This window comes from Aquarana catesbeiana, linkage group LG08 (assembly GCF_042186555.1).
Source record: "Aquarana catesbeiana isolate 2022-GZ linkage group LG08, ASM4218655v1, whole genome shotgun sequence".
In the NCBI taxonomy this organism is placed as follows: Eukaryota; Metazoa; Chordata; class Amphibia; order Anura; family Ranidae; genus Aquarana; species Aquarana catesbeiana.
Window position 1 is genome coordinate 295375903 of NC_133331.1, and position 26906 is coordinate 295402808.

General features: G+C 50.2%; 1 protein-coding gene across 1 annotated transcript in view; it reads right to left on the bottom strand.

Annotated features, from left to right (window-relative positions):
- Window positions 1-1228: 1228 nt before the first annotated feature.
- The window catches only part of LOC141106821 (uncharacterized), a 47359-nt gene continuing 21681 nt past the window's right edge, over window positions 1229-26906 (bottom strand). The window contains exon 4 of the mRNA XM_073597749.1: window positions 1229-3937. Coding sequence (XP_073453850.1) covers window positions 2807-3937 — 1131 coding nt within the window. The 3' untranslated portion in view covers window positions 1229-2806. The remainder of the gene's footprint in view (window positions 3938-26906) is intronic.

The following is a 26906-nucleotide window of genomic DNA, read 5'->3' on the forward strand; positions in this document are numbered from 1 at the left end:
CAAGACCTGATCTGCTGTACCTGTTTACCCGTGTGTGACCCAGCTTGCCTTTGGACTTCGCTCCTGTTCTCACTCTGTTAACTACTACTCCGACCTTGACTTGTGTACTGGATCTGATTTGTCTGCTGACTCTGTACCTCGTTGCCTGGCTGCTAACCACCTTGGCCTGCATCCTGGACTTGCTGTGCCTGCCGATTCAGTGCCTCGCTGCCCAGTTGCAGCTGACTGCTGCTCATTTCCCGGTTCTGCTTCCGTCACATGCTGCTCCTGCATCCTGTTCCAAGGACTGCGAATACCAGCTCTACCCACCTACAGAGTGGACAGCACCAGCTAGCTGCTACGGCACTCGTGCCACTCCTTACCCTTACACTCTCTTTCTCCACCTTCAGGAGTGTTGGGCAGGGGGTGCAAGAGAGGCCTCCACAACATTCCAGTCTTCACCAGGTACGTGAGAGTATGACTTGGCCTGGCTGACTTCACTTCTGATTCCTGCTCCTGACAACGCTGACTTCTGGTTTCCTGACCCCGGCTTGTCTAATTACCCGATCTGGCTTCCAAACCCTTGCTTCTGTTTTTGACTACGTTCCTGATCCTTTAAAATTTTTGCTATTTCATTAAAGGTGGGATTTTACCTGCATTTTCAAGCTCTCCTTGGTTTATGGTTCCTGATAGTACGTGACACATGGTCACAGCACCAAATACTTTTTCTGCATTGCGCCTCATGGGCTTTTGGCTAGGTCCGGGGCAATTTTTGCTACCAGGCCTCAGGTCCTAGCCAGTGTACAGTGCAGGGCCACTATTTATTTTTTCCTTCACGTTTGTCACACATTCACTTTTGTGTGTTTTTTTTCACTGGATGAAGCGTGTGCGTCCTCGGGCCTACCTTGAAGTCTGGGGGGGAGGATGTGTGGCCATTAGGTTCCTTTCTCCCCTAAACTGAGGGGGGAAGTCCCAAAGGGAGCCCCTCGACCTACTACTCTTTGGTTGACTTTGGCTGGCCATGGAGGAGAGGGGCCCGCCAAGCCTTTCGGCTAGGTGGAGTAAGTTAGTAACCTTGTCCCTGTCCCTGGGGGTTTAGGGTAAGGTCCTACCCCTTCGGAGGGGTGGATAAAAGCACAACCTTAAGTGCCCTTTTTTTGGGTGTGTTTTCACATGCGCCTTTTTTGTACACTTAATGGTTTTCATTTTTTTTTTCGCACCACCACACATTAAAAAAAAAATAGGACACTTGTAGGTTTCTATAGGTCTTCTAAACATAGAAGAGGAGTTTTATTTAACTTCCACATCATGTCCACACGAGAATGTTCATACATGCTTACATGACAATTTTAATTTGTTGATTGGATAAATGAAAGGTATATAAATATGAATTATTTTTTACATACATGTATATGTTATTTGTATACAGCTCATTAATACTTGGCGACACAGCTCCTGATGAAGCCTTTGTTGGCGAAACATGTTGAGGAGAGCAACCTTTATCAGAAGAGAGACATCAATATTTTGTAAAGTAAAAATGTATACTTTAACCACTTGAAGACTAAGTCTTTTTCTTACATTTGTTGCTTACAAGTTAAAATCAGTATTCTTTGCTAGAAAATATTACTTAGAAAACCACAAACATTATATATATATTTTTTTACCTAGAGAATAAAATGGAGATCGTTGCATTTTTTTTTTTATGTCACACTGTAATTGCACAGCGGTCTTTCAAAAAATACACTTTTTTAAATTAAAAAACCTCCGAAAAGTTTGTTTTTTATTTTGACATTTTGTTTTTGGCCGAGAACTGGAAGTGATGCTAGAGGTCTCTCCGGTCATCCAAGGGCATAGAGATGAGTGGGGGCCCATCTTGTCCTCACTTAACTCCCTGTCCCAGGCAAACGGCCGCATCTGATCACTTCCAAGCTTTTCTGGCGGCTGCGCTAAGCCCGGAAACTACCAGAAAGCGGTGGGGCGGGGCACTTCTCCCGCCGCCGCTAAAAGTTATCCCGCTGCGAATGCGCCAGTGGGACCACTTTTAAGCGACACAGAATCACCCACTGTAAAAATTAAAACGATACCAGGGTTATGGCAGCTGTTTGCTGCCAAAACACTGGTATTTAACGTCAAAATAATGACGTATTTTTAGTATGGGCCAGCCGCCAAGTGCCTTTTACTTAACGCTCATCCTGATGAAGCCATTGTTGGCGAAAAATGTTAAGGAAAGCAACAGTGTAGCCATTATGGAGAAGAGAGCCATCAATATTTTCTGCTGTATATGTTTTATTTGAATAAGATTTTGATGGATACTTGTTTAAGTTGGTATTTAACAATCAATAGATTTGCGCTGAGTTTGGAGCAACACCCAGGGGAAACTGCTTGTGGTGGGATCTGGAGAGGATGTGCAAAGGGCTGATGATCAGAAGAGAGATATGGAGGGATCCTTTCTCAAACATCTGTTTGGGGGATGAGAAGAGAGATCGATGGATGGTGGAGGGCTGATGGTCAGATGAAAGGGATCAAAGGACCCATTTTCTCTCTGAACTTCTAAACCTGTGGTTGGGGCTTCATCAGATTCCTCTGCATATCTCATTAGTAATCCATATTGATTATAATTCAACATCTCCTTATGAACTGTTTCTTACATGATGAAGATCAGCCATGGAGTATATGTGAGGTGTATATCAGGGTGTGCTTCTTCCCCACATGTCCAGCAACATTCATATACAAGACATTTCCCGCACTCAAGGCACTAACACACCTCAAGGGTTGTGTGGGAACCCTGAAGTACAGGAAGACAGGACTTCAGTGAGGAACATTTCTCTCACTCAGGACAGGAAAGTAGCTTCTCCTCCGTGTCCAATCTCTGATGACTGTAAACAGAAGACTTCTGTGAGTGACCATTCCCGTACTCAGGACAGGAAAGTGGCTTCTCACTCATGTGAGATCTCTGATGTTTGTAAACATTGGACTTCTCTGAAAAACATTTCCCACACTCAGGACAGGAATACGGCTTCTCCCCTGTGTGCAATCTCTGATGTGTATCAAGACGTAACTTAGATGAAAAACTTTTCCCACACTCAGCACAGGAATACGGCTTCTCTCCTGTGTGAGATCTCTGATGTGTATAAATATTGGACTTATCTGAAAAACATTTCCCACACTCAAGACATGAATACGGCTTTTCCCCCGTGTGCGATCTCTGATGTGTGGAAAGACTGTAACTATTCGAAAAACATTTCCCACATTCAGGACAGGAATATGGCTTCTCACCCTTGTGCAATCTCTGATGTCTGTAAAGATTGGACTTCTCTGGAAAACACTTCCCGCACTCAGGACAGGGATACGGCTTTTGCCCCGCGTGTAATCTCTGATGTCTGTAAAGATTGGATCTGTGTGAAAAACTTTTCCCGCACTCAGGGCAGGAAAACGGCTTCTCACCCGTGTGTGATCTTTGATGTATGGATAGATGGGACTTCATGGAAAAACATTTATTGCACTCAGGGCAGGAATACGGCTTCTCTCCCGTGTGTGATCTTTGATGTGCGGTTAGATGGGACTTCATGGAAAAACGTTTATTGCACTCAGGGCAGGAATACGGCTTCTCACCCGTGTGAGATCTTCTATGAACATTAAGAGCAGATTTCAAACGGAAACCCTTCCCGCAATCCATACAGATAAACCTGTTATCTGTTGGAAGGACGGCACCGTCCCACACAGTCTGAGGTTCCTCAGGATAAGAAGAATACGATGGTCCATCTACACTGTGTCCTCTTGGATGGACATTTGAGGTAGTCGGGTTTTCTCCTGGACTATACTGGGTGATGTCCTCATCTTCTACTTTACAGTCTGGAGACAAAGTGAGACAATCCTCTGAGGTTTTCCTCATCTCCCGTCCATCTACTAAAATAGAAATACAAAGATTATTACTAGACATGAGCAGATTGGTTCCCCTAAACCAGGACTCCGCCCACATCAGGCAGCTTTGTCTCTGAGGATCTTACAATTCCCCCCTCAAGGTAACTAGTAAATGGGTCCTCTGATCTCCTACCAGTTCATTTCTTTATTCATGGACCTTAGTCAGAGAGTGAGGAAACAACGAGAACTGTCTTTTATAGGGGTGACAGTGATGAGGGGATTATAGGACGAGCGTCCCCACCCCCTCTATCACTCATTGCCATCTTCCCAACTCTCACATGCCTGATGCTGGAGGCCAATGGAGAGAGGGCTTCCCTTGCGGCTAAGCTCCAAACTCCCCTGAAGGTGGTACAGGAGGAGTCAGGCTCAAAGAAGCATGGGTTGCCTGCTGGAAAAGCTTGCAAGGTTGTTCTGACTGGAGTGTTGTCAGACAAGATGTTCAGGTACTCAGATGAAACACCAGTATAGTGTCTGCAGACCAGCGGCATCCTAGGGAAGTAGCAGGAGTTAGGAGAGAAGCCAGGGTAAGGTACCGGGTACAGACAAGAGGAAGCATAGTCAGAAGGGTAGCTAGGGCCATACATAGGTGAGCAAGATAAGACAGTCAGTTTAACAAGTCGAGGTCAGATCAGGAGGTAGGCAAAAGACAGAGCCAAGAGCAAGCCGAGTCAGTAACAGGTATCCACAGATGCAAGGATATCACAGGAACAAATCATCAGATATAAAATGTCCAGCTGGTAGGAAATGGGTGTATCAAAAGAGAATACATATTATGTGTATATATAGAAGAGTGCCTTTTTAATATACAACATGTTTTATGAGGTACAATAGTTAGGACTATATGGTATCATAATTATGTGATGTACAACACAGAGTATATAGTGCAGCGGTCAGGAGTATGTAATGTACAACATAGAGTATATAGTGCAGCGGTCAGGAGTAGTAATGTACAACATATAGTATATAGTGCAGGGGTCAGGAGTATGTAATGTACAACATAGAGTATATAGTGCAGGGGTCAGGGGTATGTAATGTACAACATAGAGTATATAGTGCAGGGGTCAGGAGTAGGGATGAGCCAAACACCCCCTGGTTTGGTTCGCCCCAGAACATCCGAACATTCAAAAAAGTTCATTCGAACACTCGAACACCGTTAAAGTCTATGGGACACGAACGTGAAAAATCAAAAATGCTAAATTTTAAAGGCTTGTATGCAAGTTTTTGCCCTGAAAAGTGTTTGGGGACCCGGGTCCTGCCCATTACCAGGCTCTTTGGGTCTGGTATGGATATTAAGGGGAACCCCGCACCCATTAAAAAAAAAAAGAATGCGTGGGGGGGCCCCTAGGCACTATATACTCTGAGCAGAAGTATATATACAATACGGCCTGCCCTATATACTCTGCAGAAAATTGGGCCTTAGGTGTTGATGGTGCCACAACACTGTAACCCCTCACAGATACTCTTGTTGGGCGCAGGAACGGGCCCTGCTGTGAAATATTAGATCAAAAATTGTAATTACATGCCCCTGCTAAACAGGGGCAGAAAAATTGGGCCTTAGGCAGTGGTGGTGGTGCCCTAAACCAAAAATATTGTTGGAAGCTGGCATTATCAAGATTGAGGAGGAATAGGATAGTCACTCAGCATAAGCAGTCTTCAAGGGATCACACATCCATAGAAAAATCAATCAGTTACATCAACATCAGGTGCTTGATAGCTGCTGCTGATCCAAGACCGATTCATTTTTATGAATGTGAGCCTATCAATGGAGTCTGTGGACAGGCGCACTCTATGATCCGTTACAAACCCTCCAGCAGCACTGAATGTGCATTCAGAAAGAACGTTGGATGCATGACAGACCAATAGCTCAATTGCATATTGAGCAAGTTCTGGCCAGTGGTCCATTCTCAAGACCCAGTAACCCAGTGGATGGTCTGTTGGAAAGGTCTCCAAGTCTGCTCTTGCCCCAAGATATTCATGCACCATGTAATGCAGACGCTGGTGATGGTTGCTTGAACCGATCAGACCTTAGCGCTGAGGACTGAAAAATTGCGTAAAGGCATCAGTCAGCCGGCCACCTTCTCCACTGCACTTCCTCTGACTGAACAAAGCCTCAGCAACATGTTGTCAAGCACCAGGAAATTGTACCCTCCCAGGGTCTGGAAACGCACTGCAGAAACCTTTCTTCATGGCTTCCTGAAGACGTTTCATCCTTTGCTCCCTCTGCAAAGGCTAGATGAGTTTTGCAACTTTACCCTTGTAACGTGGATCAAGAAGGGTTGCCAGCCAGTAATGATCCCTCTTCTTGATACCACGAATCCTAGGGTTCTTTCACAGGCTTTTCAGAATCAGGGAGGCCATGCAGCGTAAGTTTGCAGATGCATTCAATTGTGAGTCGTCTGGGTCACTGAGGAAGACATTGTCAGAACTACCTCCTCCCAACCACGTACAACTCCTTGGGTTTCTGGGGACTGAAAACCATCCCTTGAAGACTGCTGCTGAGTGTTACACACCCACTACACATCCTCTACATCCATGCTGACACAATCCTCCTCCTCTTCCTGTGTGTTTGGCGGGCCCACAGGAATGCTATCTGGATAAAGGGGGCCTTGAGAGGTAAGGAAGTCCTCCTCTTCCTCCCGCTGTTCTGCCTCAAGTGCCCTGTCCATTATTCCACGAAGCATGTGCTTCAACAGGAAGACAAGAGGGACAGTATCACTTATGCATGCACTGTCACCATCCTCATGGCCTCCTCAAATAGTGACAGAACAGTGCATGCATCCTTTATCAGTAGCCACTGGCGTGGCGAAAAAAAAGCCAAGCTCCCCTGACCCTGTCCTGGTGCCATACTCACACAGGTACTCATTGATGACCCTCTGCTGTGAGTGCAGCTGCTGCAGCATTGTCAACGTTGAGTTCCACCTGGTGGGCATGTCACAAATGAGGCAGTTGGTGGGCAGGTTGCATTCCCTTTGAATGTCAGCCAGCCAAGCACTGGCATTGTATGATCGAAGGAAATGACCACAGACTTTTCTGGCCTGCCTTAGGAGATCCTGCAAACCTGGGTACCTGTTCAAGAACCGCTGTACCACCAAATCCAGGACGTGTGCCAAACATGGGACATGGGTCAAGTGTCTCTGTCGGAGAAAAGGTTGGTGTCATTGTCGCATACAACCATTCCTGTCTGAAGCTGGTGTGGCATCAACCACCTCTGAGCCTGCCCCTGCAGAGCTGACAGAATCTCTGCCCCAGTGTGGGACTGAATTTCTTTTTACAGTTTAGCAACTGGGGTAGGGAAATTTGCCTGCTAAAATCAGATGGTGGTGTACTGCTAGCAGATTGGTTGCAAGTACTTGGGACACCTATTGCTATACCTTCATTCCTCTTAGTGCAGGTTTTTGAGAGGACTGGAGGTATAGTGGGGTTGGAGATCCCAGATGGGGAGCAAGGAGAAGTCCGCCTTTTTCATTGATGTGGGTCTTTAAAGTGCTGTTGCCAACGGACTGCATGGGAGGTCGTCATATGTCTGGTCAAGCATGTGGTGCCGAAGCGGCTGCTGTTGTGGCCACGCTTGATCCGCTTCAGACATAGGTTGTAAACAGCAACGGTGCGATGTGCTGCACACGTGTCAATAAATGCCCACACCAAAGAACTTTTCAAAATCAGCGGGGAGTCAGCAGCGCCCTGCACCTGCGGAGCTCTGCGGTGTGATGCAGTAGGGTGGCTGCCCTTCAGCTGCCCCCTAGAGGACATCCTGCCTTGTTGGAGTTGTGCCTCCTCCTCCTCTCTTCTATCAGGCACCCAAGTACAGTCAGTGACCTCATCATCCCCTCCCTCCTCGTCACTGGAGCAAACTTGGCAGTATGCTGCGGCTGGAGGAACATGACTGCCAGTTTCTTGTCCTAATTGGGCACCCCCTCTCTAGGCTCACGTTACTCCCTTCCTCAACCTGGGAACCAACATCGGAGCTTTCAAATCGCTGCGCATCCACCAGCAACATGTACCCAAAACTGTGGTCGAATAATTCTGGGGACTCCTCTGTGCATGATGGTGGGGCTACGGAAGGAGTAACTGTGGACAAGGAGCTGGTGGAATAGGCCGCTTTGGCAGCTGCATTGGAAGGCAAACTACTCTGAGCCTGGGTGACAGAGGATGAGGACGGCTTTATTATCCACTCCACCAAATCTTCTGCTTGTTGTGGCTCAATAACACGGCCAGCAACAGAAAAAAAGGACAAGCGTGCCCCACGGCCACCTGCAGAGGATGCACTGTGTCCATCACCGTTGACTGTAGACAGAGAGCCTGCTTGCCCTCTTTTAGTGGCCTGTGAGCGTCTGCCTCTCCTTGGTGGCCTTCCGGACATGATTTGGTTTTGCAACACCACACTACACTGTATTAGATACCGTGTACACCACCAGAAAAGTAGTAGCAACTGTACACCACGGAACACCCGATGTTCGACTTATACATTTTGCTGCCAGCTGAACCCCATAATCTCCATAAATCCAGTCTAGATACATAAATTGTGTCTGCAGGACAGAGAAGGAAGATTATCCGAGAGAAATACAGGAATACAGGATGGGGAACACAGCTCAGGAAAGTGACCAGGGGATTACAGGCTGATATCACCCAGTCCCCGCCCTACTCTGGACCAATCAGTGAGCAGTATGGGTGGAGGAATGGATTTAGTGTTAATGACCCACCTGTGCTGATCTCTGTAGGAGTGTCCTCCTCTATAAATGTCCCCGTTATTCCATCCTCCTCCATAGACTGTTGATCATCCCTCACATACCTCTCTTCTTCTTCTGATTTAACCTCAAATTCTATATCGATTGGATCTCCACTCTAAATCAAGAAAATGAGAGAGAATATCATCTGTAAAATATAAGCTTACATAAAAAAAAAAAAAATCCACACATCTCCATGAGTCCATGTTCTAGAAGCTCCATCCAACTAACCTTGTAACGGTGAGGGATGGTGTGATCTTCCTGTGTGGAATCCCAGGAATACAGAGGATGGGGACATCTCTCTGGTGGGTTCCTGGTATTTGGTGGCTCCATCATATCCTTGTGTCCTACAGGAAACTCCTCCATCACTCCATACTCCTCATCCTCCTCTTTATACTCTTCTTTTACAACAATATTGTAATCCCCAAGGTTTCCACTCTGAATATATAATAAAACATTCATTGTAACAAACATGCTGTGTATAAATCATAACTACCAATAATTGTCAATCATCTACCTGATGATGGTGAGGGATGATGTGATCTTCCTGTGTGGAATCCCGGGAATAAAGAGGATGGGGACATCTCTCTGGTGGGTTCCCATTACTGGATCCATCTGTAGGAAACACACACACTGACTGAATACATTGTTTCTATGTGTTTATCAGATGATGGGGGATCTAGGTGAACCCTCCGTACTGCTCTCTCCTTTACAATAAAGTCTCCTCTTACCCGGTGATGTGAGGGGCGGCTGATTGTCCATCATGACGTCCTTGTAGAGATCCTTGTGTCCTTCTAAATACTCCCACTCCTCCATGGAGAAATAGACAGTGACATCCTGACACCTTATAGGAACCTGACACACACAATGATACAGTCACCATCCAGACACATCCCTTGTCTGTTACTGGATAATGTCCCAGAATTCCCAGAATCCTCCTCACCTCTCCTGTCAGCAGCTCCATCATCTTCTTGGTGACTTCTAGAATCTTCTCCATGTTGTGTCTCTCAGGTTTTAGGGAGTCACATGGAGGCACTGTGATGGTCATATGATCACCTGACTTCACAAGAGGAAATCTCTGTATTGGAGAACCAATAGGAATATCATGTTAGAATCCCAGAATCCTCCTCAGCTCTCCGGTCAGGTCTGTGTTTTATTAATAGAGATAAGAGTGATGTCATGTGACCTCCCAGAATCCTCCTCACCTCTCCGGTCAGGTCTGTGTTTTATTAATAGAGATAAGAGTGATGTCATGTGACCTCCCAGAATCCTCCTCACCTCTCCGGTCAGGTCTGTGTTTTATTAATAGAGATAAGAGTGATGTCATGTGACCTCCCAGAATCCTCCTCACCTCTCCGGTCAGGTCTGTGTTTTATTAATAGAGATAAGAGTGATGTCATGTGACCTCCCAGAATCCTCCTCACCTCTCCGGTCAGGTCTGTGTTTTATTAATAGAGATAAGAGTGATGTCATGTGACCTCCCAGAATCCTCCTCACCTCTCCGGTCAGGTCTGTGTTTTATTAATAGAGATAAGAGTGATGTCATGTGACCTCCCAGAATCCTCCTCACCTCTCCGGTCAGGTCTGTGTTTTATTAATAGAGATAAGAGTGATGTCATGTGACCTCCCAGAATCCTCCTCACCTCTCCGGTCAGGTCTGTGTTTTATTAATAGAGATAAGAGTGATGTCATGTGACCTCCCAGAATCCTCCTCACCTCTCCGGTCAGGTCTGTGTTTTATTAATAGAGATAAGAGTGATGTCATGTGACCTCCCAGAATCCTCCTCACCTCTCCGGTCAGGTCTGTGTTTTATTAATAGAGATAAGAGTGATGTCTAAGGATGAGCTCCGGCGTGTTCGCATGCTGTACGTGCCGATCCCGCCAGGAAGTCGGCACGGCGCAGCGCTAATCACAGGCAGTGAGACATTTCCCGATGTGTGGCTGCAGAGCTCGGGAAATGTCTCACTGCCTGTGATTAGCGCTGCGCCGTGCCGACTTCCTGGCGGGATCGGCACGTACAGCATGCGAACACGCCGGAGCTCATCCTTAGTGATGTCATGTGACCTCCCAGAATCCTCCTCACCTCTCCGGTCAGGTCTGTGTTTTATTAATAGAGATAAGAGTGATGTCATGTGACCTCCCAGAATCCTCCTCACCTCTCCGGTCAGGTCTGTGTTTTATTAATAGAGATAAGAGTGATGTCATGTGACCTCCCAGAATCCTCCTCACCTCTCCGGTCAGGTCTGTGTTTTATTAATAGAGATAAGAGTGATGTCATGTGACCTCCCAGAATCCTCCTCACCTCTCCGGTCAGCAGGTAGATGATCTCCAGGGTGAGGTTTAGTATCTTCTCAGTCATGTGACTCCGGTCCTCCTCCATCCTCATTTGTGCCGTCATTTGATCTATACAGGTCTCCTTGTAGACGGAAAACTTGGGGAAATAAAAGTAAGAATTATTTGGAGGGTGTTGGTCACACAATAATAAGATGGGGGGGGGGGTAATTGGAGGGTTGCTGTACATTTAAAGTCAGACATGAAATATGAACAAAGCATATCCCTATGTAGTGTGTACTTGTCTCAGTCAAGAGCACTAAGTGTCATTTCTGTCTGCTGCCTCCTTCCTCTGCCATCTGCATAAATCACTTTTCATACGTTTTCCTGACACCAAAAGGAAAAAAGGTGACAGGGGAGGGAGCTCCAGCACACAATCTATGATTCACAGTCTCAGCTCCGTTCCTGTGTACTGTATAAGGGGGGGTCCCTTCCCTTCCCTCCAATCAGCTTTTCTTACTCAGCTCTGCAAAGTTTAACTTCAGCTCCCCATCCTCTTTTTTTCTGACAGTCCAGACAAGCTGTTTAAATTCAGCAATTTTAACAGATGTAGAGAAGAGAACACTGCAGATAAACAGGTACAACTTATGTAGGAGGATTTGTTTCATCTCTATATCACCTGAGGCCGGTCACTTCACTGGGTATGTGGAGGGTTTACAACCACTTTAAGAACTACTGCCCCCCATGGGAACACATTTATCTACTCGGTAAAGCTCTGGTGAAGTCCTTGCTGGGTCGCTCTCTCTGACTTCAGGCCCTCAGGTCACCCACCTGAGGCTGCATGGCAGCAAGTGCCAGGAGGAGCAGCAGCCTCTCCCGTAGCTGGTACAATACACTCCGGAAAAGACCTCAAAGCTCTTCAGAACACTAGCCAGTGTTCCCTTGTTTGGACCCTTAGCTGACTATATAGCCCACCAGAAGAGGTTAGGAACACAAGTCTATGGATCCCTTATATTGTCGGTAGTCACAAAATGTCCAGGGAAAACTGGTAGCCTCCTTCCAACTTCCTAGCGACACTCTATACCAGTGACCTTCAATAGACATCCCCCTCACCAGTGTTACCAGACCAGATCTTCTCAGCCAGCTCTCTGTAGAACCAGGGTCGCTCTCTCTGACTTCAGGCCCTCAGGTCACCCACCTGAGGTCGCATGGCAGCAGGTGCCAGGAGGAGCAGCAGCCTCTCCTTAGCTGGGACAATCCACTTTTGGGAAAGACCTTGTGCTCAGTGCATCCAAAAAAATAAATACCCTCCTGCCAGAATTCCTTAGGGCCACCCTCTCTGGGATTGGCTGGAGCGGCATTAATATTCGTGCTGTGTTCTGCATAGCATTCACCTATTCAGCCAGAACCTTCTTAGGTTACTTGGATACAGAGAGTGCCAGAGGCGGACCCAACCAGCAGCCGAGTAGGCTACACCAATCAATTGCAGCCTCTCTGTTAAGTAAATTTCCTTGTCAAAAGAAGTTTATTGAGTATACAATGTTATAAAGATACATAAAGTAAGTTTACAAGGATCTATAAAGTAAGCTCATTGTTTTACAGTAGGGTTTATATAGGTAAATATCATGAAATTTCAAATATTAAACATTGGGTTCACGTAAACCTAAATTAAAGATATATATCATTTCCTTAGTTACTTTTGTAGGTATTTAAATGATTTATACCTACTATACATATTGTTTACAAGTAGAGTGTATATAGGTCAAATAAATTCTGATAATGAGCTTTAATCGTAAGGTGGAGAAAAGGAAAGAGAAAGAAGAAAAAGGGTTGAAAGGTAGAGGTATGGTCCACAAGGTTGTCCCGCTCGTCAGTTTATTATTCTTTTTAGTTCTCTTTGAAGCCTTAGAATGGGTGTCTCTGTAAGTCATTTAATTCTGTTAAGTAAATTTCAGTAGCAAACAAAAACGACATTACACTAACCCAGGGCTTGACAAATTTGCTTGGAATCTAGGAGCCAGCTAAAAAAGTTAGGAGCCAGGTTTTTTTTTTTTTTTTTTAAACGACCGACAAAGCTTTATTTTCAATATAAAAATGAACCAATCTTAAATTTACACAGAGACGACTAGAACAAATGTGACTGCTTTTATTTCCTGCCATGCAGGGACACAAGACCGCCATATTCCCGCTAAGGATCCAATCAGGTCCTCCTGGAAAACTGACAGGTGAACCTGATCAGACAGCCCGTGTGAAGGGGGCCAAGCAGGGAGATGACAAATCATAAATTCATTTTAATGAACCACTTCCTTCCCGCAGGACGACTATATACGTCCTGTCTTTGAAGAGAAATACCGTTCTTATGGTAGCATCTAGCTACCATAACCCCGGTATCTTCTTCAAGAGCCGGCGGTTCTCTTTCAGATAAAAGTGGTCTCTGCAGCAGATTCGCAGCGAGATCAATTTTATCGGCGGCAGGAGAGGGCCCCCCCCCTACCGCCGCTCTCCGGTGCCCTTCACCGCTTACCGTGGCCGTCGGTAACGGCGGAGGCGATCCGGATCTGTCCCTGGCCTGACATGGAGACCAGCGAGAGGAAGATGGGCCCCCCAGCCCATCTCCAAGTCATTGCAGGGCGGAAGCGACGTCAAATCTTCACTTCCACCCATAGCTCTTGAAGGGACATTTTATTATTTTTTTTTCAAATGACAATTTCTTTTTTTTTTTTTTTAATGCATTTTAGTGTAAATATGAGATCTGAGGTCTTTTTGACCCCCCAGATGTCATATTTAAGAGGTCCTGTCATGCTTTTTTTTCTATTACAAGGGATTTTTACATTCCTTGTAATAGGAATAAAAGCGACTTTTTTTTTTTTTTTTTTTTAAAAGAACAGTGAAAAAATAAAAGTTAAAATAAATAAGAAAAAAAAAATTAAATATGCCCCATCCCTTGTAATAGAAATAAAAGTGACACCATTTTTATTTTTTTTTAAAAAACAGTGTAAAAATAAATGCGCCCCGTCCCGCCGAGCTCACTTGCAGAAGCAAACGCATATGTGAGTAGCACCCGCATATGAAAGCGGTGTTCAAACCACATATGTGAGGTATTGCCACGATCGGTAGAGTGAGAGCAATAATTCTAGCCTTAGACCTCCTCTGTAACTCAAAACATGCAACCTGTAGAATTTTTTAAACGACGCCTATGGAGATTTTAAAGGGTAAAAGTTTGTCGCCATTCCACGAGCGGACGAAATTTTGAAGCGTGACATGTTGGGAATCAATTTACTCGGCGTAACATTATGTTTCACAATATAAAAAAAATTGGGCTAACTTTACTGTTTTCTTATTTTTTAATTTAAAAAAGTATTTTTTCCCAAAAAAGTGCGCTTGTAAGTCCGCTGCGCAAATACGGTGTGACAAAGTATTTTAATGACCACCATTTTATTCTCTAGGGTGTTAGAATAAAAAATATATATAATGTTTGGGGGTTCTAAGTAAAGGGAAGGAGATGAGCAGGCAGTGAAAACAGGTAGGGAAAGCTCCATTAGCATTGGTGGATGTCTTGTCATACCAACGGCCACCACCAGAGGGCGCCTGATTGCAGAAGGAACCATAGGACTGCAGTAGGCCGCAAAGCTGGGGCCTCAATTACCGGCGTGGCCCAACGCGATCGCACCGGGAGGGGGGGGTGTCGAACGGACACAGGATACCCCAGCTGTGCCGCCCCAGGCGCCAGGTTGCTAATTCTAGTCGCAAATGCGTCCTGGCGCCCGGGGTTTGTCGAGCCCTGCACTAACCTACCTAGGAGGGCGCTGCATTCTCCCCCTGCCAAAAATAGGCTACGTCCACATTGGCCTGGGCAGCCACCCATGAGTATTCCACAAACCTGGAGGGGAGGGGGGTAAAAGTTTAACAAAATGAACAGGGCCAATGTGGCATTCCGCATTCGTGGCCAAGAAATACAAAAAGTTATAATTGCAAAAATATAAAAGGAAAATAATACTGGGAGTATGCTATAGGCCCCCTAACCTGAGGGAGGAAGTGGAGACGGATCTCCTATCACAAATTGGATTAGCAGCAAGGATGGGAAGTGTTATCATAATGGGGGATTTTAATTATCCAGACATGGACTGGGTGGAGGGAACCGCGCATTCATTTAAGGCTCGCCAGTTCCTTAGTGTCTTGCAGGACAATTTTATGGGTCAGATGGTAGACTCACCAACTAGAAATAAAACATTACTAGATCTACTGATTACCAACAATACAGACCTGATCACAGATGTGGAAATACGGGGCAATTTAGGTAACAGCGATCACAGGTCAATTAGTTTCAGTATAAATCACACAAATAGGAAACATGAAGGGAACACAAAGACACTGAATTTCAAAAGAGCCAACTTCCCTAAACTACAAACCTTGCTAAAAAGGCATAAATTGGGATAAAATCTTAGGAACAAAGAATACGGAGGAGAGGTGGGTTTGCTTTAAGAGCATATTAAATAAGGTCATTAGCCAATGTATCCCATTGGGTAATAAATTTAAAAGAGCGAACAAAAATCCTGGATGGCTTAACTCCAATGTAAAAATGCATATAAAAGCAAAGGAGAAGGCCTTCAAAAAATACAAGGTTGAGGGATCATCCTCAGCATTCAGACTTTATAAAGAATGCAACAAGAAATGTAAGGGTGCAATTAGGACGGCTAAGATAGAACATGAAAGACACATAGCGGAGGAGAGCAAAAAAAATCCCAAGAAATTCTTTAAGTATGTAAACAGTAAAAAAGGGAGGACAGACCATATTGGCCCCATAAAGAATGAGGAAGGACATCTGGTTACAAAGGATGGGGAGATGGCGAAGGTATTGAATTTATTCTTCTCCTCAGTCTTCACGAGTGAATCGGGGGGCTTCAGTAACCAAAACTGTAGTGTTTATCCTCATGACACAACACAGGAAGCACCTCCATGGTTAACAGAGGACAGAATTAAAATTAGACTTGAGAAACTTAACATTAATAAATCACCGGGACCAGATGGCTTGCATCCGAGGGTACTTAGGGAACTCAGGTGATTGCCAGACCGTTGTTCCTAATTTTTACAGACAGTCTATTGACTGGAATGGTACCAGCTGATTGGAGAAAAGCCAATGTAGCACCAATATTTAAAAAGGGCCCAAAAAACATCCCTGGGAATTACAGACCAGTTAGCCTAACATCAATAGTATGTAAACTCTTGGAGGGGATGATAAGGGACTATATACAAGATTTTAGTAATAAGAACGATATCATTAGCAGTAATCAGCATGGATTCATGAAGAATCGTTCTTGCCAAACCAATCTATTAACCTTCTATGAGGAGGTGAGTTGCCATCTAGATAAAGGAAGGCCCGTAGACGTGGTGTATCTGGATTTTGCAAAAGCATTTGACACAGTTCCCCATAAACGTTTACTGTACAAAATAAGGTCCGTTGGCATGGACCATAGGGTGAGTACCTGGATTGAAAACTGGCTACAAGGGCGAGTTCAGAGGGTGGTGATAAATGGGGAGTACTCAGAATGGTCAGGGGTGGGTAGTGGGGTCCCCCAGGGTTCTGTGCTGGGACCAATCCTATTTAATGTGTTCATAAACGACCTGGAGGATGGGATAAACAGTTCAATCTCTGTATTTGCAGATGATACTAAGCTAAGCAGGGCAATAACTTCTCCGCAGGATGTGAAAATCTTGCAAAAAGATCTGAACAAATTAATGGGGTGGGCGACTACATGGCAAATGAGGTTCAATGTAGAAAAATGTAAAATAATGCATTTGGGTGGCAAAAATCTGAATGCAATCTATACACTGGGGGGAGAACCTCTGGGGGGATCTAGGATGGAAAAGGACCTGGGGGTCCTAGTAGATGATAGGCTCAGCAATGGCATGCAATGCCAAGCTGCTGCTAACAAAGCAAACAGAATATTGGCATTAAAAAGGAAATCAACTCCAGAGATAAAACGATAATTCTCCCGCTCTACAAGACTCTGGTCCGGCCACACCTGGATTATGCTGTCCAGTTCTGGGCACCAGTCCTCAGGAAGGATGTACTGGAAATGGAGCGAGTACAAAGAAGGGCAACAAAGCTAATAAAGGGTCTGGAGGATCTTAGTTATGAGGAAAGGTTGCGAGCACTGAACTTATTCTCTCTGGAGAAGAGACGCTTGAGAGGGGATATGATTTCAATTTACAAATACTGTACTGGTGACCCCACAATAGGGAGAAAACTTTTTCGCAGAAGAGAGTTTAATAAGACTCGTGGCCACTCATTACAATTAGAAGAAAAGAGGTTTAACCTTAAAATACGTAGAGGGTTCTTTACTGTAAGAGCGGTAAGGATGTGGAATTCCCTTCCACAGGCGGTGGTCTCAGCGGGGAGCATTGATAGCTTCAAGAAACTATTAGATAATCACCTGAATGACCGCAACATACAGGGATATACAATGTAATACTGACACATAATCACACACATAGGTTGGACTTGATGGACTTGTGTCTTTTTTCAACTTCACCTACTATGTAACTATGTAATAAAAGCATCTGCTGTAAAAAGATTACATACAAAAGGTTTAGGTAGAGCCCTACCAAGTGCGCTTTGGTCTGTGCATCCCCCCGTGACAAATATAAATGATGGGGGGTTGAAAGAAACAACCACATACCTAACTAATCCTAAGCCAACAATACTTAAATAGGAGTTCTACCAGCCAGTCCCTCCATTCATGCCTGGGGAGCCTTCCCATGTGTCTCAGCTCCCAGGGGAGTTAAGTCACCATCTCTGCATGAACTCGTGCAGATAAAACCATTTCTTGAGGAACTTCTCATAGGAGGCCCCTGTCTGTGGCCACCAAATCCTCCATTGCATCGATTTCGGCTACTCTTTTCAACCAGACGGCCACCGCCGCCGGCTGCGTCTGCTTCCAGAACAGTGGGATACAGCTCTTCGCTGCTGTGAGCAGGAGAGGCAGGATGGGTCTCCTATAGATCTTGCTTGGAATCTCGTGGTGGTGCAAGAGGAAGAACGCAAGGGGTCAAAAGGCAACTCCCGATCAGTAAACTTCTGGACAATGCGGTGAACCTCGGTCCAATAAGGGACCAGAAGACGACAAGACCTGAAGATGTGGAGGAGAAAACTAAGTATCTTCCCACAACTCTAGCACAAATCTGAGCTCTCGGGGAACATCTTGTGGACTCTCACAGGCGTAAAGTACCACTTTTTTGATAAAAAATGTGGGATATTTTTTATAGCAAAAAGTACAAAATATTGTGGTTTTTTTTCAAAATTGTCGCTTTTTTTGTTTATAGCGCAAAAAATAAAAACCGCAGAGGCGATCAAATGCCACCAAAAGAAAGCTCTATTTGTGGGGGGAAAAAGGATGTCAATTTTGTTTGGGTGCAGCATGGTACGACCACGCAATTGTCAGTTAAAGCGACGCAGTGCCGAATCGCAAAAAAATGGCCCGGTCATCGAGCAGCCAAATCTTCCGGGGCTGAAGTGGTTGAATGAATGAATGATTTGTAAAGCGCTGTAAATGCGAACTGAATCGCCTCAAGGCGCTAAATGCGTTGGTGTTGACCAGCTTCTTAGAAGAGGAAGGTTTTGAGTTTTTTCCCTGAAGGCCTGATGGTTTTCTTCCATGCGGATGTGAGTCGGAAGAGCATTCCATAGCCGAGGTCCCTGGACTGCGAATCTGCGTTCTCCCCTTGCTTTGTAGCGATATTTGGGAACGAGGAGGATGTTTTGGTTGGATGATCGCAAACTGCGATTCGGTGTGTAGTGTTTTATTTTCTCTCGGAGGTATTGAGGGGCGTTACCTTGTATGCATTTTTGGGTGAGGCAGAGGGTCTTGAATGTGATCCGATTCTTTACCGTTGGTGTAGGCTCCTCAGGGATGGGTAGATGGACTCCCAGGGTTTTTTTCCTGTTATCAGTCTTGCCGCCACGTTTTGAATGGCCTGTAGGCGCGCAAGCTGATATTGGGGCAAGCCTATGTAGAGTGAGTTTGCGTAGTCAAGACGGGAATTGATGATTGTTCCAACTACTGCTGCTTTGTCCTTTTCTGGGATGAAGGGGATGAGTCTGCGTAGCAGGCGGAGGAGATGATGAGATCCGCTAACTACTGAACCTATTTATGCATCCATTGTCATTTCTGAGTCAAAGATGACTCCAAGACTCTTGGCTTTGGTGCTCGGAGAGATGGTCTGTCCGAAGATGGCGGGAGGTTTCCATGGAGTCTTGGATTTGGGATTTTGGTTAGTGTGTAGGAGGAGAAGTTCTGTTTTTGACCCGTTGAGTTTGAGGGAACTAATGGTCATCCAGTCATCTATCAAAGTGAGACACTTCTCTAGTTGTTGATGATGGTCTTTTTGTCCGGTGATGCGGAAGTAGATTTGGGTATCGTCAGCGTATGAGTGGAAGCAGAGGTCCGATTTTCTGATGATATTGAGGAGTGGGCGGATGTAGATGTTGAATAGCACTGGCGACAAAGGTGAACCCTGGGGGACTCCACAGGAAATTGTCTGGGTGTCAGAGGTAAATGCTCCCAGTTTCATGGTCTGCGAGCGATTCTCTAAGGATGCAAAAACGAGTTCGGAATGAAACAAAGTGCACATGTCTAGCGCCAGGTGCTGGGGTGGGGGGCAGCCTCTGCTCCTAGCTGGTGCAATCCCTGGGAAAGACCTCGTGTTGAGTGCATCCAAAAGAATAACTACCCTCCTCCCAGCATGCCTCCCTGGGATTGGCTGGAGTGGCATTATTTCTAATGCTGTGTTCTGCACAGCGTCCACCTATTCATCCAGAATCTTCCTGGGTCACTTGGACACAGAGGATACCAGAGGAAGACCCAACCAGCAGCTGAGCACACTGAGCAGGCTACACCAATCAATTGCAAGCTCTCTGTTGAAGCAGAGAACTACACAAATGGACTCAGCTCTAGGTGGGTCGTCTATATAGTCTCCCACGCTATCCTCATAACTGCAGGTGCGATGCCCAGCTCGTTATCTGAAGACTAGGAGGCACAAAAATTCCAAAACTTAAATTTTACAGAGTGCCCAGGTCTGTGTACTGGGAGGGGGGGGAGGTCTGTGTACTGGGAGGGGGGGGGGCCCGTGTACTGGGAGGAGGGGGGGAGGTCTGTGTACTGGGAGGAGGGGGGGGAGGTCTGTGTACTGGGAGGGGGGGAGGCCTGTGTACTGGGAGAGGGGGGAGGTCTGTGTACTGGGAGGAGGGGGGGAGGTCTGTGTACTGGGAGGAGGGGGGGAGGTCTGTGTACTGGGAGGAGGGGGGGAGGTCTGTGTACTGGGAGGAGGGGGGGAGGTCTGTGTACTGGGAGGAGGGGGGGAGGTCTGTGTACTGGGAGGGGGGGGAGGTCTGTGTACTGGGAGGGGGGGGAGGTCTGTGTACTGGGAGGGGGGGAGGTCTGTGTACTGGGAGGAGGGGGGGAGGTCTGTGTACTGGGAGAGGGGGGAGGTCTGTGTACTGGGAGGAGGGGGGAGGTCCGTGTACTGGGAGGAAGGGGGGAGGCCCGTGTACTGGGAGGAAGGGGGGAGGCCCGTGTACTGGGAGGAAGGGGGGAGGCCCGTGTACTGGGAGGGGGGGGGGGGAGGTCTGTGTACTGGGAGAGGGGGGAGGTCTGTGTACTGGGAGGGGGGGAGGCCTGTGTACTGGGAGAGGGGGGAGGTCTGTGTACTGGGAGGAAGGGGGGAGGTCTGTGTACTGGGAGAGGGGGGAGGTCTGTGTACTGGGAGGAGGGGGGGAGGTCTGTGTACTGGGAGGGGGGGGGGGAGGCCCGTGTACTGGGAGGAAGGGGGGAGGCCCGTGTACTGGGAGGGGGGGGAGGCCTGTGTACTGGGAGAGGGGGGAGGTCTGTGTACTGGGAGGAGGGGGGGAGGTCTGTGTACTGGGAGGAGGGGGGGAGGTCTGTGTACTGGGAGGAGGGGGGGAGGTCTGTGTACTGGGAGGGGGGGAGGTCTGTGTACTGGGAGGGGGGGGAGGTCTGTGTACTGGGAGGAAGGGGGGAGGTCTGTGTACTGGGAGGAAGGGGGGAGGTCTGTGTACTGGGAGGAAGGGGGGAGGTCTGTGTACTGGGAGGAAGGGGGGAGGTCTGTGTACTGGGAGAGGGGGGAGGTCTGTGTACTGGGAGGAGGGGGGGAGGTCTGTGTACTGGGAGGAGGTGGGGGGAGGTCTGTGTACTGGGAGGAGGTGGGGGGAGGTCTGTGTACTGGGAGGAAGGGGGGAGGCCCGTGTACTGGGAGGTGGGGGGAGGTCTGTGTACTGGGAGAGGGGGGAGGTCTGTGTACTGGGAGAGGGGGGAGGTCTGTGTACTGGGAGAGGGGGGAGGTCTGTGTACTGGGAGGAGGGGGGGAGGTCTGTGTACTGGGAGGGGGGGGGGGAGGTCTGTGTACTGGGAGAGGGGGGAGGTCTGTGTACTGGGAGGAGGGGGGGAGGTCTGTGTACTGGGAGGAGGAGGGGGGAGGTCTGTGTACTGGGAGGAGGAGGGGGGAGGTCTGTGTACTGGGAGGAGGAGGGGGGAGGTCTGTGTACTGGGAGGAGGAGGGGGGAGGTCTGTGTACTGGGAGGAGGGGGGGAGGTCTGTGACCTGGGAGGAGGAGGGGGGAGGTCTGTGTACTGGGAGGAGGGGGGGAGGTCTGTGTACTGGGAGGAGGGGGGGAGGTCTGTGTACTGGGAGGAGGGGGGGAGGTCTGTGTACTGGGAGGAGGGGGGGAGGTCTGTGTACTGGGAGGAGGGGGGGAGGTCTGTGTACTGGGAGGGGGGGGAGGTCTGTGTACTGGGAGGGGGGGGAGGTCTGTGTACTGGGAGGGGGGGGAGGTCTGTGTACTGGGAGGAGGGGGGGAGGTCTGTGTACTGGGAGGAGGAGGGGGGAGGTCTGTGTACTGGGAGGAGGGGGGGAGGTCTGTGTACTGGGAGGAAGGGGGGAGGTCTGTGTACTGGGAGGTGGGGGGAGGTCTGTGTACTGGGAGAGGGGGGAGGTCTGTGTACTGGGAGGAGGAGGGGGGAGGTCTGTGTACTGGGAGGAAGGGGGGAGGTCTGTGTACTGGGAGGTGGGGGGAGGTCTGTGTACTGGGAGGAGGAGGGGGGAGGTCTGTGTACTGGGAGAGGGGGGAGGTCTGTGTACTGGGAGGAGGAGGGGGGAGGTCTGTGTACTGGGAGAGGGGGGAGGTCTGTGTACTGGGAGGAGGGGGGGAGGTCTGTGTACTGGGAGGAAGGGGGGAGGTCTGTGTACTGGGAGGTGGGGGGAGGTCTGTGTACTGGGAGAGGGGGGAGGTCTGTGTACTGGGAGGAGGAGGGGGGAGGTCTGTGTACTGGGAGGAAGGGGGGAGGTCTGTGTACTGGGAGGTGGGGGGAGGTCTGTGTACTGGGAGGAGGAGGGGGGAGGTCTGTGTACTGGGAGAGGGGGGAGGTCTGTGTACTGGGAGGAGGAGGGGGGAGGTCTGTGACCTGGGAGGAGGAGGGGGGAGGTCTGTGTACTGGGAGGAGGAGGGGGGAGGTCTGTGTACTGGGAGGAGGAGGGGGGAGGTCTGTGTACTGGGAGGAGGAGGGGGGAGGTCTGTGTACTGGGAGGAGGAGGGGGGAGGTCTGTGTACTGGGAGGAGGAGGGGGAGGTCTGTGTACTGGGAGGAGGGGGGGAGGTCTGTGTACTGGGAGGAGGGGGGGAGGTCTGTGTACTGGGAGGAGGGGGGGAGGTCTGTGTACTGGGAGGAGGGGGGGAGGTCTGTGTACTGGGAGGGGGGGGAGGTCTGTGTACTGGGAGGGGGGGGAGGTCTGTGTACTGGGAGGAAGGGGGGAGGTCTGTGTACTGGGAGGAAGGGGGGAGGTCTGTGTACTGGGAGGAAGGGGGGAGGTCTGTGTACTGGGAGGAAGGGGGGAGGTCTGTGTACTGGGAGGGGGGGGAGGTCTGTGTACTGGGAGGGGGGGGAGGTCTGTGTACTGGGAGAGGGGGGAGGTCTGTGTACTGGGAGGGGGGGGAGGTCTGTGTACTGGGAGGGGGGGGAGGTCTGTGTACTGGGAGGGGGGGAGGTCTGTGTACTGGGAGGTGGGGGGAGGTCTGTGTACTGGGAGGAGGGGGGAGGTCTGTGTACTGGGAGGAGGGGGGAGGTCTGTGTACTAGGAGGAGGGGGGAGGCCCGTGTACTGGGAGGAAGGGGGGAGGTCTGTGTACTGGGAGGAGGGGGGAGGTCTGTGTACTGGGAGGAAGGGGGGAGGTCTGTGTACTGGGAGGAGGGGGGAGGCCCGTGTACTGGGAGGAAGGGGGGAGGTCTGTGTACTGGGAGGAAGGGGGGAGGTCTGTGTACTGGGAGGAAGGGGGGAGGTCTGTGTACTGGGAGGAAGGGGGGAGGTCTGTGTACTGGGAGGAAGGGGGGAGGTCTGTGTACTGGGAGGAGGGGGGAGGCCCGTGTACTGGGAGGAAGGGGGGAGGTCTGTGTACTGGGAGGAAGGGGGGAGGCCCGTGTACTGGGAGGAAGGGGGGAGGTCTGTGTACTGGGAGGAGGGGGGAGGCCCGTGTACTGGGAGGAAGGGGGGAGGTCTGTGTACTGGGAGGAAGGGGGGAGGTCTGTGTACTGGGAGGAGGGGGGGAGGTCTGTGTACTGGGAGGAAGAGGGGAGGTCTGTGTACTGGGAGGAGGGGGGGAGGTCTGTGTACTGGGAGGAAGAGGGGAGGTCTGTGTACTGGGAGGAGGGGGGGAGGTCTGTGTACTGGGAGGAAGGGGGAGGTCTGTGTACTGGGAGGAAGGGGGGAGGTCTGTGTACTGGGAGGAAGGGGGAGGTCTGTGTACTGGGAGGGGGGGGAGGTCTGTGTACTGGGAGGGGGGGGGAGGTCTGTGTACTGGGAGGGGGGGGAGGTCTGTGTACTGGGAGGAAGGGGGGAGGTCTGTGTACTGGGAGGAAGGGGGGAGGTCTGTGTACTGGGAGGAAGGGGGGAGGTCTGTGTACTGGGAGGAGGGGGGGAGGTCTGTGTACTGGGAGGAAGGGGGGAGGTCTGTGTACTGGGAGGAAGGGGGGAGGTCTGTGTACTGGGAGGAAGGGGGGAGGTCTGTGTACTGGGAGGAAGGGGGGAGGTCTGTGTACTGGGAGGAAGGGGGGAGGTCTGTGTACTGGGAGGAGGGGGGAGGTCTGTGTACTGGGAGGAAGGGGGGAGGTCTGTGTACTGGGAGGAGGGGGGGAGGTCTGTGTACTGGGAGGAAGAGGGGAGGTCTGTGTACTGGGAGGAGGGGGGAGGCCCGTGTACTGGGAGGAAGGGGGGAGGCCCGTGTACTGGGAGGACTGTATAGTGAAATGAACCACTGAAGGTCAGATATGTTGCCTTCAAAAGGTTGTCAACATCCCGGATCGGTACAAAAAATAAGACCCTTTGGTTAGGGAGCTCATATACCCCCCAGTATAATGGGACTTTGTAGGCGAACCATACGATTGAATTAGATAAAAAAAAAAAAAAATTTATTTGAAAAAGCATAAAAACAAAATACATTGGACATGAATCTCAACAGTAGTACTTATACAATAAAATTTGCTTTCATATAACAATTTTGTTTTGGAAATGGAAGTATACAAAATTGTTATATGAAAGCAAATTTTATTGTATAAGTACTACTGTTGAGATTCATGTCCAATGTATTTTGTGGGAGGTCTGTGTACTGGGAGGTGGGGGGAGGTCTGTGTACTGGGAGGTGGGGGGAGGTCTGTGTACTGGGAGGTGGGGGGAGGTCTGTGTACTGGGAGGAGGGGGGGAGGTCTGTGTACTGGGAGAGGGGGGAGGTCTGTGTACTGGGAGGTGGGGGGAGGTCTGTGTACTGGGAGGAGGAGGAGGAGGGGGGAGGTCTGTGTACTGGGTGGAGGAGGAGGAGGGGGGAGGTCTGTGTACTGGGAGGAGGAGGAGGAGGGGGGAGGTCTGTGTACTGGGAGGAGGAGGGGGGAGGTCTGTGTACTGGGAGGAGGAGGGGGGAGGTCTGTGTACTGGGAGGAGGAGGGGGGAGGTCTGTGTACTGGGAGGAGGAGGGGGGAGGTCTGTGTACTGGGAGGAGGAGGGGGGAGGTCTGTGTACTGGGAGGAGGAGGGGGGAGGTCTGTGTACTGGGAGGAGGTCTGTGTACTGGGAGGAGGAGGGGGGAGGTCTGTGTACTGGGAGGAGGAGGGTGGAGGTCTGTGTACTGGGAGGAGGAGGGTGGAGGTCTGTGTACTGGGAGGAGGAGGGGGGAGGTCTGTGTACTGGGAGGAGGAGGGGGGAGGTCTGTGTACTGGGAGGAGGAGGGGGGAGGTCTGTGTACTGGGAGGAGGAGGGGGGAGGTCTGTGTACTGGGAGGAGGAGGGTGGAGGTCTGTGTACTGGGAGGAGGAGGGTGGAGGTCTGTGTACTGGGAGGAGGAGGGGGGGAGGTCTGTGTACTGGGAGGAGGAGGGGGGGAGGTCTGTGTACTGGGAGGAGGAGGGGGGAGGTCTGTGTACTGGGAGGTGGGGGGAGGTCTGTGTACTGGGAGGTGGGGGGAGGTCTGTGTACTGGGAGGAGGGGGGGAGGTCTGTGTACTGGGAGGAGGGGGGGAGGTCTGTGACCTGGGAGGAGGAGGGGGGAGGTCTGTGTACTGGGAGGAGGAGGGGGGAGGTCTGTGTACTGGGAGGAGGAGGGGGGAGGTCTGTGTACTGGGAGGAGGAGGGGGGAGGTCTGTGTACTGGGAGGTGGGGGGAGGTCTGTGTACTGGGAGGAGGGGGGGGGAGGTCTGTGTACTGGGAGGAGGAGGGTGGAGGTCTGTGTACTGGGAGGAGGAGGGTGGAGGTCTGTGTACTGGGAGGAGGAGGGGGGAGGTCTGTGTACTGGGAGGAGGAGGGTGGAGGTCTGTGTACTGGGAGGAGGAGGGTGGAGGTCTGTGTACTGGGAGGAGGAGGGGGGAGGTCTGTGTACTGGGAGGAGGGGGGGAGGTCTGTGTACTGGGAGGGGGGGGAGGTCTGTGTACTGGGAGGAGGAGGTGGGAGGTCTGTGTACTGGGAGGAGGAGGGGGGAGGTCTGTGTACTGGGAGGAGGAGGGGGGAGGTCTGTGTACTGGGAGGAGGAGGGGGGAGGTCTGTGTACTGGGAGGAGGTGGGGGGAGGTCTGTGTACTGGGAGGAGGAGGGGGGAGGTCTGTGTACTGGGAGGAGGAGGGGGGAGGTCTGTGTACTGGGAGGAGGGGGGGAGGTCTGTGTACTGGGAGGAGGAGGGGGGAGGTCTGTGTACTGGGAGGAGGGGGGAGGTCTGTGTACTGGGAGGAGGGGGGGAGGTCTGTGTACTGGGAGGAGGAGGGGGGAGGTCTGTGTACTGGGAGGTGGGGGGAGGTCTGTGTACTGGGAGGAGGAGGGGGGAGGTCTGTGTACTGGGAGGTGGGGGGAGGTCTGTGTACTGGGAGGTGGGGGGAGGTCTGTGTACTGGGAGGAGGGGGGGAGGTCTGTGACCTGGGAGGAGGAGGGGGGAGGTCTGTGTACTGGGAGGTGGGGGGAGGTCTGTGTACTGGGAGGAGGGGGGAGGTCTGTGTACTGGGAGGAGGAGGGGGGAGGTCTGTGTACTGGGAGGAGGGGGGGAGGTCTGTGTACTGGGAGGAGGAGGGGGGGAGGTCTGTGACCTGGGAGGAGGAGGGGGGGAGGTCTGTGACCTGGGAGGAGGAGGGGGGGAGGTCTGTGTACTGGGAGGAGGAGGGGGGGAGGTCTGTGTACTGGGAGGAGGAAGGGGGGAGGTCTGTGTACTGGGAGGAGGAGGGGGGAGGTCTGTGTACTGGGAGGTGGGGGGAGGTCTGTGTACTGGGTGGAGGAGGAGGAGGGGGGAGGTCTGTGTACTGGGTGGAGGAGGAGGAGGGGGGAGGTCTGTGTACTGGGAGGAGGAGGAGGAGGGGGGAGGTCTGTGTACTGGGAGGAGGAGGGGGGAGGTCTGTGTACTGGGTGGAGGAGGAGGAGGGGGGAGGTCTGTGTACTGGGAGGAGGAAGGGGGGAGGTCTGTGTACTGGGAGGAGGAGGGGGG